General features: G+C 40.7%; 1 protein-coding gene across 1 annotated transcript in view; it reads left to right on the top strand.

Moving 5' to 3' along the window:
- Positions 1 to 14,451, top strand: part of LOC133649628 (sodium channel subunit beta-4-like) — a 43,484-nt gene that overhangs the window by 3,989 nt on the left and 25,044 nt on the right. Inside the window, exons 3-4 of the mRNA XM_062046253.1 lie at positions 9,816 to 9,979; positions 10,052 to 10,271. Coding sequence (XP_061902237.1) covers positions 9,816 to 9,979; positions 10,052 to 10,271 — 384 coding nt within the window. The remainder of the gene's footprint in view (positions 1 to 9,815; positions 9,980 to 10,051; positions 10,272 to 14,451) is intronic.

The following is a 14,451-nucleotide window of genomic DNA, read 5'->3' as shown; positions in this document are numbered from 1 at the left end:
CCTGATTGGTCTAAAAAATATTTTTTGCAAATCAACAGTTATAATTTGCAAATAATGTGCCCTTGCTTAGTGTCTGTGTTGTGTAAAACTCAGCAGGGTAACCACGTAATACTCCATGTCAGTAGGTGGCAGCTGGTAGTTAATTGCTTTGCAAAAGTCGGAATGTGTCGGGTGAGACAAGGATGGTTTGTTGTGATCCCAATATGCAGACCACAGCGGGAGGCAGCGGGAGGCAGCGTGCAGGTAACAGGTATGTAATGCTTAAACCAAAAATGAACGAAAGGGAAAGGAAAAGGCAATGGCTATGCAAAACGAAAGTAAAACTGAACTGGCTACAAAGTAAACAGAAACAAAATGCTGGACGACAGCAAAAACTTACGGCGTCCACAAAGTACATCCGTACATGACATGACAATCAACAATGTCCACACAAAGAAGGATAGCAACAACATAATTAGCCTTGCTCGCTAACACAAAGCAGGTGCGCGGAATAGCGCTCAAAGGAAGACATGAAACTGCTACAGGAAAACACCAACAAAACAGGAAGGGCCACCAAAATAACAGCCCAAGACAAGAACTAAAGCACAACTCACAGGAAAACACCAACAAACTCAAAATAAGGCACGACGACCTGGTGGAGTTTCATTTTTTAACGTTTTCTGCTGGTGGTGTGCCTCCGGATTTTTTAATGAAAAAAATGTGCCTCGCCTCAAAAGAGGATGAAAAACACTGACTTAGATAATGGGTTTCACTATGTAAAAGCGCTTTGAGTCACTAGAGAAAAGCGCTATATAAATATAATTCACTCCACTTCACTACTCTTACACACAATATGAAACTGTTTGTTAAAAAAATACAAAGCCATTTACCAATCAAAAAGATCTGAAGCGAAGCATAGCAATGTATGACTTCACATATATTCAGCACTAACTCAAATTTAACTATGACGTTTCATAAATGTAATTAAATGTACTAGTTAAAATGCTTCACTATACACAATAATCACAAATATAAAATATAACACTCATGTCCAAAAAGGGTTAGAAACGAGAGGATGGCTTGGATGAAGAAATAGCAATGTTGCTTAACTAGTTGTTGTTTACACATAGTCTTGTATAAACTTCCAAATATGTCACTTCCTGTTGCTACTTATTGGCTGAAGACTTACATGTGGAAACCATGACCCCTAGTGGCCAGGAGGAACAGAAAATGACATCAAGTCCAAATTTACCGGTACTTGCTCTGCTGAACATATTTGGTCAGAGGTAACTTTGCTTTTCGCTAAAATAAATTGTTGACACTTTTTAGGCACACTTGCACATCTTAATGAAATCTGTTGTAGTTCAAGGTATTCTGATATTAGAAATTACACTTGCGTGTGCTACGTGCTTTAGCTTTGTGTCTTGTTAGCAAATGATAGTGACTCAGCTAGCCAATGTTAGCTATCATTTGTTAGTGACACTCCTGAACGCTAAACAATTTATTTGTGCCGACGAGCATTTTTGTATTTGATATATTTATTAGTTGTGGAAAAAGTAGACATTAAAAAAAATATATATATATATGCCCTGCAATGAGGTGGCGACTTGTCCAGGGTGTACCCCGCCTTCCGCCCGATTGTAGCTGAGATAGGCTCCAGCGCCCTCCGCGACCCCGAAGGGAATAAGCGGTAGAAAATGGATGGATATATATATATATATATATATATATATATATATATATATATATATATATATATATATATATATATATATATATATATATATATATATATATATATATATATATATATATATGTGTGTGTGTTATGTTAAAGCACTAATGGTAACATAAGCTAGCCAGTGGTGTTCTTGATATATTTCTTGTTTTTCATTACCTTCCATACAAGGCGACTCTAGATATGACACCACAAAGACTTATTTTATAAAGATATATTTTCAAAGACAAAATAAAGGCAACATATTATTTTAAATCATGCTTTCAATATCAGATAAATAATATTTAATTGTATATTACAGATACATATAAATAACTAATTAATTCATTGATAATAAATTATTAACAAATGAGTTATTAACTGTCATCCATACAATGATTGCTACGGCTGTGCTGTGGTCTAGTATAGTCAGCATGGTCGCCACAGTTAGGAGGTCGAGGTTTCAAATCTTTAGGCATCTTGGAGTGGGTTTTCTCCAGGTACTCTGGCTTCCTCCTAAATTTTCAAAACAGGTTAATTGGAGACTCTAGATTCAGTCCCTGACTGGCTTTTACGATGTCGCCATCACACCAATTCATGCAAATTCAACCAATCCTGGTGAATTATGCTTTGTTCATTTCCTGCAACTTTCCCGCACAGTTAGGCTAATCAGTGCCCTTATGGCTAATGGAATTTGTCTCTGAGCGGCGCTCAAACGCCCATATCAACTGTCAAGGAACAGCAATGTGTAAAAATACATTGTCTTTTTTTGCTCAAACGGCGGTCTTTCCCGCCTTAAGCCTTTTAGGTAATGTGGTATATAAACAATTAGCAACACACCACCATCCTCACTTATTAAATTATGTATTTATATTTTTATTTAACCTTTATTTATCCAGGGTGAGGACATTTAGAACAGCTTTTCATTTAAAATGTTGACCTAGCAAAGAGGTAGATGTTGAAGTCTGATGACAATCTCTCGTCGTCTCTCATTTGCCCCAAAAAATTGTTTTTACACATTAACAAAATGTGTAAAAAGTGAGGCGCTGTGAACACTTTCCGGATGCACTGTTACGATTGTCATGAGAAGGAGACGACACCACAAGGAAGGTCTGTTTAACAGGTTTATTCAAACCTTTGATGAGTGAATGGGAGGTGCATGCTACTTTAAATGTGTGGTGCCAGACGATGTGTAGAATTAATAATGTAAATGTTACCAGGGTTGTTGTGAGTGCGTGTTGGGTGAATCCTTCGTCAGTCCAGAAGGGAGAGACAAAGAGGAAGCCCGTGGGCAGGCAGGTGGTCGGGGGCAGGAGAGAAGCGACGAGGTCCGTGTCCAAGCAGAGGTCGAGGATGAAGGGAGGCAGTCCAGAATCCAGAGGGAAGTCGAGGCACACAACTCAAACACGGGAAAACAGGAAGGACACTGTGGAGAACACAAAGGACATCAGACGCAGGAACTAGGAAGACAAGGAGATAGCATGTACGCCGGAGGGAAGCCAGAGACGGGATGCTTACTGCAAGGAGAAACTACGTTCTGGCGTCAGCTCCATGGGTCCACTGGTCTTTATGCTGCCCGTCTTGATTAGTTCCAGGTGCACTGATTGAGGACTGTCTGCAGCTTAGCTGCTGTGTGGGCGTGAGCAGTGGCGTGTCCTGGCAGCCGATGAAAGTCGGGTTCGAGCCCGCGCCGTGACATGCACTGTAAATAAATGTTTAAAATCGACAAACATTTGCAACTGTAAAACATACACGAATAATGTCTACAACTATGGACGACAGACCGGTCAGCGAACAATAAGGAAGCCTTTTTTGGTCTTTCTTTCGGTAATTATACAGTAATTATCACTATTATTAGTGATTGTTCAAACAGCACATTGATTTGACTATGAGCTGTGAATATGTGCTTTTACTGCCATCCAGTGTCTACTTTTAAGTGTGTGCGGTAAATCATGTGATTTTTGAGGTTCAGGTTACAAGGAACACTTAAAACATTGATAAAAACTTCATAATATTACAAGATGACTCAAAAATAAGCCTCAAAGCATTGCAATTTGTACCACAACTTTATGAAAAAGCTGCTGTGACATTGGACATTTTAGGCCCCAACAATCACAAAAAAAGGCCTGCGAAATCCCAGAAGGGAGATTGTCCAATCGCCTCTTCATAGGCTCACCTGTGACCCTTTATACATATTTTTTCTTGTCAACTTGCCAGTTTGATGATTATGTTTCAGATGCATACAGTAAGAATCTTGTTTTTACTTTTTATGTGCCTAAACCAGTGGTTCTCAAACTTTTTTTGTCATCCCCCACTTTGGACAAGGGGGAGTTTTCAAGCCCCACCTGCCCCCATCGCCCCAACAGAACGCTAATGCCAAGCTTAACATTTTCAAATTTATCGAACATCAAGTAACATCAAGTTTTATACATTCAAACTCAATAACATAAAATAAAATCAAGTTCAATAATAAATAAAATAACTGTGCAGCTGTGGTATAACTTGCATCAAGTTCAATATCAAATAAAATAACTTGCATCAATTCAATAATAAATAAAACAAAAGTGTTATAACTTGCATCAAGTTAAATAATAAATCAAAAAAAGTGTTATAACTTGCATCAAGTTCAATAATAAATCAAATAAAAGTGTTATAACTTGCATCAAGTTCAATAATAAATCAAATAACTTGCATGAAGTTCAATATTAAATAAAACAAAAGTGTTATAACTTGCATCAAGTTCAATAATAAATAAAACAAAAGTGTTATAACTTGCATCAAGTTCAATAATAAATCAAATAAGTGTTATAACTTGCATTAAAGGCCTATTGAAACCCACTACTACCGACCACGCAGTCTGATAGTTTATATATCAATGATGAAATCTTAACATTATAACACATGCCAATACGGCCGGGTTAACTTATAAAGTGACATTTTAAATTTGCCGCTAAACTTCCGGTTCGAAACACCTCTGAGGATGACGTATGCGCGTGACGTAGACCGGCGAACACGGGTATGCCTTCCACATTGAAGCCAATACGAAAAAGCTCTGTTTTCATTTCATAATTCCACAGTATTCTGGACATCTGTGTTCGTGAATTTGTTTCAATCATGCTCATTGCATTATGGAGAAGGAAGCTGAGCAAGCAAAGAAGAAAGTTGTCGGTGCGAAATAGACGTATTTTTCGAACGTAGTCAGCCACAACAGTACACAGCCGGCGCTTCTTTGTTTACATTCCCGAAAGATGCAGTCAAGATGGAAGAACTTGGATAACAGAGACTCTAACCAGGAGGACTTTTGACTTCGATACACAGACGCCTGTAGAGAACTGTGACAACACAGACTCTTACCAGGATTACTTTGATTTGGATGACAAAGACGCAGACGTGCTACTGTGAGTATGCAGCTTTGGCTTCTAAACATTTGATCGCTTGACCATATGTGCGCAACTTTTTTTTGCGTATGTACGTAACTTTTTTAAAATATATAAGCTTTATGAACCTTGGGTTAGGTGAACGGTCTTTTGGGCTGAGTGATTGTGTGTGTTGATCAGGTGTTTGAATTGTATTGGCGTGTTCTATGGAGCTAGGAGCTAGCAGAGGAGCTAGGAGCTAGCGTAACAAACACGCAGGTGTTTTTATGCAGGATTAATTTGTGGCATATTAAATATAAGCCTGGTTGTGTTGTGGCTAATAGAGTATATGTATGTCTTGTGTTTATTTACTGTTGTAGTCATTCCCAGCTGAATATCAGGTCACCCCCGGCTCTCACAGCATCTTCCCTATCTGAATAGCTTCAACTCCCCACTAGTCCTTCACTTGCACTTTACTCATCCACAAATCTTTCCTCCTCGCTCAAATTAATGGGGAAATTGTCGCTTTCTCGGTCCGAATCTCTCTCACTTCATGCGGCCATCATTGTAAACAATAGGGAACTTTGCGTATATGTTCAACTGACTACGTCACGCTACTTCTGGTAGGGGCAAGCCTTTTTTTTATCAGATACCAAAAGTTGCAATCTTTATCGTCGTTGTTCTATACTAAATCCTTTCAGCAAAAATATGGCAATATCGCGAAATGATCAAGTATGACACATAGAATAGATCTGCTATCCCCGTTTAAATAAAAAAAATTCATTTCAGTAGGCCTTTAAGTTCAATAATAAATCAAATAACTTGCATCAAGTTCAATAATAAATGAAAATAAAAGTGCCACTTTGCAATCTTTGCCAAAAAAAGGAGGACAGGGCAAGTGAACATGAGTTTTACAGTACTCCAGCATTAGTGGCTGCAATGAGCCTGTTTTGCACTGCACAGCTTTTCAAATCGGGGTTGCAGGCTTGACACTGCCACTGTTAAAACCTCATTGAATTCGGGGCTGAGCTGCCTTGACACGAGTGTTTCCCGGTGAATGACACAGTCCAATGCGCATTTGGCGCAACCCTCTTTATTAGAGCCTGCAGTCCGTTTCTTGACTTTGCCATGCGCGCCATCAGAGCAAAAGCCCACACAGTTTTCCCATTTAAGGTCGTGTTCTTTGAGGAAACTGTCCATTATCTTGAACAGCTCATCAGCAGTGGCTCTATTTTGTATGTATTTGCAAAACAGCAAATCCTCGCACAGTGACTCGCCATTCACAAAGCTTCCGCTTAGCCCCGCCCCCATTAGTTACTGTTGCTATGTCAGTAAACTTTCGCTCCTACCTAGAAATGTAAAGCCTAGAGGAAAAATAAGTAATTTACATTTATCTATATAGCGGATTTCACAGACAGCATCACAAAGTGATTTACAGTGTGTATAGAAAATGAAAGCATAGTAAAAAAAAAAATCAAAGAATATAATAATAAAAAAATAAAAAAAATAAAAGTGAAATTTCCTCCCGTTCCTCGCGCCCCACCTGTCATGTCTCTATTCCCCACCAGTGGGGCGCGCCCCACACTTTGAGAAACGCTGGCCTAAACTAAGATATTCCAAAACAGAATACTATCTGCTTTGTTATTTTCATTTTCTGCAATTTTGACCAGTTCAGATTTCAGGAAAAGCTTTGAAAAGACACTTTTAAAGGCCATTGCAAGTCATACAGTACGTTTTGATATCCCAAGTGTACATAATGAAGCGTCCAGGGTATGTACTTGTAAATGTACACAAGTGTGCTAACATTTTAAAGAAAGAACAGTGTTGCCTCAGTATTTGTTAGTAGTCTGTTCCGAACAGGCCCGGCCCTAACCAATCTGGCGCCCTAGGCAAGATTTTAGGTGGCGCCCCCCCCACATCGGCAGTGAAGTGTATATACTCACAAGAAACCGAATAGCTTTGTCTTTGACCTTTTTTTTTACTTAAAGAAAGCAAATTAACAATCAGAATAGTTAACAAGATTTAAAAAATATGGATGAATAAATGAATACAAAAAATAAAAAATGAATATATGAAATACAATATCTTTTACATACATAAACACAAAATAAAACGTGTCAACAAGTTGCATAAAATAAATTAAAAATACAATATAAATAAGGCACTGCACAAAACAAGATATCAAACCAGTATGACTTTAACAACTATATTACAAAAAAAGGGGATCCTACAGAGTTCTCTATTTGTGCTTTTTAATATTGCATTAACTAGAATGACTTACAAATTACTGTACACCAGGGAGTACTGTAATTACCTAACGTTACATTATTATTTTCCATAACAATTTAGCCCCCTCCACAATATTAACCCGACGTTAAAACAGAACAAGCTATTTATTGATTAGCAATTGCCGAATCATGTAACATTAGCTTAATGCTAAAAAGACAGGTTACTATCACATTCTGTAACAGACAAATAATTTCATGTAGGCTAACGTTACGTACCTGCTACCTCTGTCTTTTTCTCGTTTCTCCTCTTCTTTTCTCCCCTGGGCACCTGACAGTTTTGGCCGTTTTGACATCTTGTGTTGATTTTTTTTATGTGGTGACGTCCAAAAAGAGTCATGATACGGGAAGGGAGGGGGCGCACCGTGCCGGGGGAGAGGGGGCGTAATGTTGTAACAAATAATATTTCTATTAAACAGGCTTTACTTTGCATTTTAATTAACGTGGGATTATTTTATGTATTTAGAAATAATAGTACCAACTATTTTTTATTTTTTTATTTTTTTCCTCCAACATTTGTGGCACTGGCGTGGCGCCCCCTGATGGACGGCGCCCTTAGCATTTGCCTATACGGCCTATGCCACGGGCCGGCCCTGGTTCCGAAAGACCGAATCGTACTAAAACCGAAGCATATTTTCCCCAGTAAAGATATTGTAAATCCAATTAATGCCAAAATACAAAAATAATAACACAAAACACATTTTATAGAGAATTATTATAGTTGCAGGAAACAATGTCAAATGCATATTATTGATAAATAAAATGTATAAATGAACATTAAAAAACACTTTTACCTTTTATTGGAAACTCTTATTGGCAAAGATGGTGGTGAAGGAGAGGAGTTGAGAGCCACACGGACGCCACCATCATACTTTCCTTCGAGTGTTTCTCACCTTCTTTATCAAAGTGCTGGTATTTACAATTTTCTTCAGCCCTATATTGGCATATTTTGCAGTCGTGCTAAACAAAGGATCACAGCAATTTTTGTCGTAACTGTGTTAGTTAGCAAAGAACTACTTCATCTGAGTTCTTGGAGTGCGTATCCTCTATTAAAAACTGGTTGTCCTCAAATTTCCATCCATCCATCCATCCATCCTCCTCCGCTTATCCGAGGTCGGGTCGCGAGGGAAGCCTAGACTTCCCTCTCCCCAGCCACTTCGTCCAGCTCCTCCCGGGGGACCCCGAGGCATTCCCAGGCCAGCCGGGAGACATAGTCTTCCCAACGTGTCCTGGGTCTTCCCCGTGGCCTCCTATCGGTCCTCAAATTTCCTCCAGATAAATTCAAACAAAATTGAAACTCTGACAATTGCTCCCAATAGAAAGATCCCCCTGATCAAGAACTCCCTTGGTGCTCTGAGTGCATCTGTTAAAAGCAGCCTCAGAAACCTCGGGTTGTGTTCGATCAGTCAATGTCTTTGGAGGGTCACTGTCGTCAACTGACCAAAAACTGTTTTTATCATCTCAGAAATATTTCTAAAGTGAGAAATTTGTTGTCAAAATTGGATCTCGAAATGATCATTCACGCGTTCATTTCGTCTCGCAATGGCTATTGCAATTCTCTTTTCACTCTCTTCAGCAAGTCAACGCTAAAGAGACTTGAGACTGTACAAAATGCGGCTGCCAGACTTTTGACCGGTGCACCCAGGACAGCCCTCACCCCCCCCTGTTTTGTCCAGTCTTCAGTGGCTTCCAGTTAAATTCTGCATTGCGTTTAAGATTTTAGTCCTGATATGCACCTGGGGATAGGTTGATTGGCAACACTAAATTGGCCCTAGTGTGTGAATGTGAGTGTGAATGTTGTCTGTCTATCTGTGTTGGCCCTGCGATGAGGTGGCGACTTGTCCAGGGTGTACCCCGCCTTCCGCCCGATTGTAGCTGAGATAGGCTCCAGCGCCCCCCGTGACCCCAAAAGGGAATAAGCGGTAGAAAATGAATGGATGGGGATGGATGGTGGGGCCCCTCAGTACATCACTGATTTGCTATGCCCCTACTCTTCAGGTCGCAGCTCCTGGTCTTCAGGCCAGGTTCTTCTAAAGATCCCAAAAACTTGTTTTAAAACTTGTGGAGACCTGGCATTCCAGGCTATAGCTCCCAGACTCTGGAACAATTTACACCAGTCCCTCCGTGATCTTGACTGTGTTGAAACTTTTAAGAAACATTTGAAAACTTCTCTTTTTAGTAAAGCTTTTAGTTAACGCACCTTTTAACTATAATTTTTAATCCACTTTTTATCCTTTTTATGATGTTGCCCCTGTTGTTTTAAATTGAATTGTTGTTTTACTTCACCTATGTTTTGTACAGCGCTTTGTGATTTTATCTGTGAAAAGTGCTTTATAAGTAAAATATACTTCCTTACTTACTTACAGAGTGATGATGTCAAAGAGGGGCGACGGAGTACCACTATATCAAGTCCCAAAGTCAAGATTGCTGAATGTGTAACTCAATTAGTCTAATCCTTCCATTTTTTTCCCAACTCAGGTGTGAGGGCTGCTCAGGCCCTGGAGATGTCCGTCGGGAAGATTCCCTTCTTGCAGGCGGTGAATGGCAGCACGGTCCTGTTGCCCTGCACCTATACCAGCTGCATCGGCATTGAGCACCTTTACTTCAACTGGCAGTTCGATCACAATGGTGTCATGAAAAAGGTAATACTTTCATCCTTCTAGCTAGACAGATTGACAACACCACAGCTTGGCGGCTTACGTCTTTGTTTCCAGGTGTGCGACGCCGTGATACAGTCAGAAGGGGTGGTGCCGAAGGTGAAGATGTACCAAGATCGTTTTGAGTTTGTGGGGAAGAACGAGAAAAACAACATTTCCATCTTGTTGTGGAACATCACCTTCGAGGATGCAGGCCAGTACACATGTTTTGGACGCAACCGCAAAGAAAAGGAAAAGAACCACAGCGCCATCTTCAGTCTCATTGTGGTGGAGGAGTGTGAGTACGAATTAAATGCTTATAGTCCGCACACTAGTACAGTATCTGGCCTATACTGTAGTAATTTTATTCAACCTTCTGTTATGTTTACTGGGGGAAGTAGACGGCACAGACACAAAGGGGCAGTATTTTAGCTCTTTGATTTAATATATATACACACTATATATATTATAATATCAAACAATAATATAATTAACCAAGGGAATGGAGTGTGACAAATCCAAAAGGGGTGTATGGTGTGAGACTTTGTGTAGAAATGAATGAGTGTGTTACCGGGAGTGTTGAGCGAGAGAGGCGGAAGTTCCGAAGGGGAAAGGCAGGCTCGAGTGTCCGTGAGACAGGCAGGTTGTTGGGGGCTATAGCGAGGCGTCAAAAGGGTATGTGTCCAAGCAGGGGTCGAGAATTGAGGGAGGCAGTCCAATGTCCAGAGGGAAGTCGAGGCACACATGTCGATCACGGGAGACACGGGAAGTACTGTGGGAAACACAAGGGACATAAGATACGGGAACTGGGAAGACACAGAGAAAGATCAAGTATGCGGGAGGGAAGCCAGAGACTACGTTCCGGCGCAGGATCTTCGGGTCCCCTGGTCTTTATACTGCTCACCTTCATCAGTCCCAGGTGTGCAGATTGCTGTTTGCCTGCAGCCTTGTCCGTGCGTGGCTGCGATGCGGCCAGAGCAAGCAGGAGCGTGTCCTGGCGTGCTGCCAGCGGAGGCACCGGCCGTGCTCGCAGCAGAACCGTGACACCTTCATTGTCCATTCTATTTATTTACCACGTTTATAAAGTTGAAGTACTTGCAATAAACCAGCAAAACAAAAACTAGGGGTGACCATCTCCGATATTTGTATCAGATCAGCAAAAAAACAAGTATCAAAAGATATCGGCTTGCATTGAAAATCTCTAATATAAACTCCAATTCAAACAGTCCTGCAGCAGATTTACTTGTTCAAAGCTGGACAGCCTATTACATCTAAATGTCCTTCATTAAAGGCCTACTGAAATGATATTTTCTTATTTAAACGGGGATAGCAGATCCATTCTATGTGTCATACTTGGTCATTTCACGATATTGCCATATTTTTGCTGAAAGGATTTAGTAGAGAACATCGACGATAAAGTTCGCAACTTTTGGTCGCTGATAAAAAAAAGCCTTGCCTGTACCGGAAGTAGCGTGACGTCGCAGGTTGAAGGGCTCCTCACATTTCCCCATTGTTTACACCAACAGCGAGAACGATTCGGACCGAATTAATTTGAGCGAGGATGAAAGATTCGTGGATGAGGAACGTGAGAGTGAAGGACTAGAGTGCAGTGCAGGACGTATCTTTTTTCGCTCAGACCGTAACATAGGTACAAGGGCTCATTGGATTCCACACTTTGTCCTTTTTCTATTGTGGATCACGGATTTCTATTTTAAACCACCTCTGATACTATATCCTCTTGAAAATGAGAGTCAAGAACGCGAAATGGACATTCACAGTGACTTTTATCTCCATGACAATACATCGGTGAAGCACTTTAGCTACTGAGCTAACGTAATAGCATCGTGCTTGAATGCAGATAGAAACAAAAGAAATAAGCCCCTGACTGGAAGGATAGACAGAAGATCAACAATACTACCAAACTCTGGACCTGTAACCACACGGTTAATGCTGTACCGCCAGGCGTCGTTAGCAACAGCATTGCTAGGCTGTTGCTAACGACGCCATTGAAGCTAACTTAGCTACGGGACCTCGACAGAGCTATGCTAAAAACATTAGCTATCCACCTACGCCAGCCCTTATCTGCTCATCAACACCCGTGCTCACCTGCGTTCCAGCGATCGACGGCGCGACGAAGGACTTCACCCGATCATCGATGCGGTCGGCGGCTAGCGTCGGATAGCGCGTCTGCTATCCAACTCAAAGTCCTCCTGGTTGTGTTGCTGCAGCCAGCCGCTAATACACCGATCCCACCTACAGCTTTCTTCTTTGCAGTCTCCATTGTTCATTAAACAAATTGCAAAAGATTCACCAACACAGATGTCCAGAATACTGTGGAATTTTGCGATGAAAACAGAGCTGTTTGTATTGGGATACAATGTGTCCGAATACTTCCGTTTCAACCATTGACGTCACGCGCAAACGTCATCATACCTAGACGTTTTCAACCGGAAGTTTCCCGGGAAATTTAAAATTGCACTTTCTAAGGTAACCCGGCCGTATTGGCATGTGTTGCAATATTAAGATTTCATCATTGATATATAAACTATCCGACTGCGTGGTCGGTAGTAGTGGGTTTCAGTAGGCCTTTAAGCACACAAGGTTGGTCTTTTATTGTATTTTAGTCGAGTCATTTACAAAAGGTAAACATTGTGGGATATACCTTTGGCTACTAGGAACTAGCAGCTACACAAAAGTTAAGAACACAGATATACTAGATATACTTAATACGTGTCCTACGTGTAGATATACTAGATATACTAAATACGTGTCCATAATCAAACAATATTGCAGTTTAAAACAGAGCATTTGTCAATGTAAGCAAGTATCAAATAATTATAGTTGCATATTATTTACAGATACAAAGTCTCCAAGGCTCAGGGCGTATTATAAAGTATTCAGTAACAAACGTGTCAACATCATTCAACTTGCGTCATTAGCTTAATTTAATGCATTATGTCGCTAAAAAACACAAATGATCACTCTACTTCTAGAGCATAAATCTGTCATAAAGTCAGTGTTTTTATACCTACCATTGTTCTCTATGTAATTTCCCTTAAAGGCCTACTGAAATGATTTTTATTTATCTAAACAGGAATAGCAGATCTCTTCTATGTGTCATACTTGATCATTTCGCGATATTGCCATATTTTTGCTGAAAGGATTTAGTAGAGAAAATCGACGATAAAGTTCGCAACTTTTGCTCGCTGATTAAAAAAAGCCTTGCCTGTACCGGAAGTAGCGTGATGTCACAGGAGCTAGTATTCCTCACAATTCCCCATTGTTTACAATGGAGCGAGAGAGATTCGGACCGAGAAAGTGATGATTACCCCATTAATTTGAGCGAGGATGAAAGATTCGTAGATGAGAAACGTTACAGTGAAGGACTTGAGAGGCAGTGATGGACGTATCTTTTTTCGCTCTGACCGTAACTTAGGTACAAGCTGGCTCATTGGATTCCACACTCTCCTTTTTTTATTGTGGATCACGGATTTGTATTTTAAACCACCTCGGATACTATATCCTCTTGAAAATGAGAGTCGACAACGCGAAATGGACATTCAGTGCCTTTTATCTCCACGACAATACATCGGCGAAATGCTTTAGCTACGAGCTAACGTGATAGCATCGTGCTTTAACTGCATATAGAAACAAAAAAATAAACCCCTGACTGGAAGGATAGATAGAAAATCAACAATACTATTAAACCGTGGACATGTAAATACACAGTTAATGCTTTCCAGGCTGGCGAAGGTTAACAATGCTGTGCTAACGACGCCATTGAAGCTAACTTAGCAACTTAGCAACGGGACCTCACAGAGCTATGCTAAAAACATTAGCTCGCCACCTATGCCAGCCAGCCCTCATCTACTCATCAACACCCGTGCTCACCTGCGTTCCAGCGATCGGCAGAAGGACGAAGGACTTCACCCGATGCGTTTGGCGGCCCGGAGACGTAGGAAGTCAAGGTGAGGTCGGCGGCTAGCACGGCTAGCGCGGCTAGCGCGGCTAGCGCTCCAACAAAGTCCTCCTGGTTGTGTTGCTGTAGTCCGCTGCTAATACACCGATCCCACCTACAACTGTCTTCTTTGCAGCCTTCATTGTTCATTAAACAAATTGAAAAAGATGTCCAGAATACTGTGGAATTATGAAATGAAAACAGAGCTTTTTGTATAGGATTCTACGGGGTACCATAACTTCCGTTTAACTGACTACGTCACGCGCATACGTCATCATACCGCGACGTTTCAGCCGGATATTTCCCGGGAAGTTTTAAATGTCACTTTATAAGTTAACCCGGCCGTATTGGCATGTGTTGCAATGTTAAGATTTCATCATTGATATATAAACTATCAGACTGTGTGGTCAATAGTAGTGGGTTTCAGTAGGCCTTTAATCAAACATTTTATAACATTCTACACTACAAAGTAACACAAGTGCTGTATGAACTATGATACGTGCTGATATTGTATCGGATT

The sequence above is a fragment of the Entelurus aequoreus genome, linkage group LG05, assembly GCF_033978785.1.
Source record: "Entelurus aequoreus isolate RoL-2023_Sb linkage group LG05, RoL_Eaeq_v1.1, whole genome shotgun sequence".
NCBI classification, from domain to species: Eukaryota; Metazoa; Chordata; class Actinopteri; order Syngnathiformes; family Syngnathidae; genus Entelurus; species Entelurus aequoreus.
Note: the sequence above shows the minus strand (reverse complement) of the source record. Positions and strands in the feature narration are given on the sequence as shown.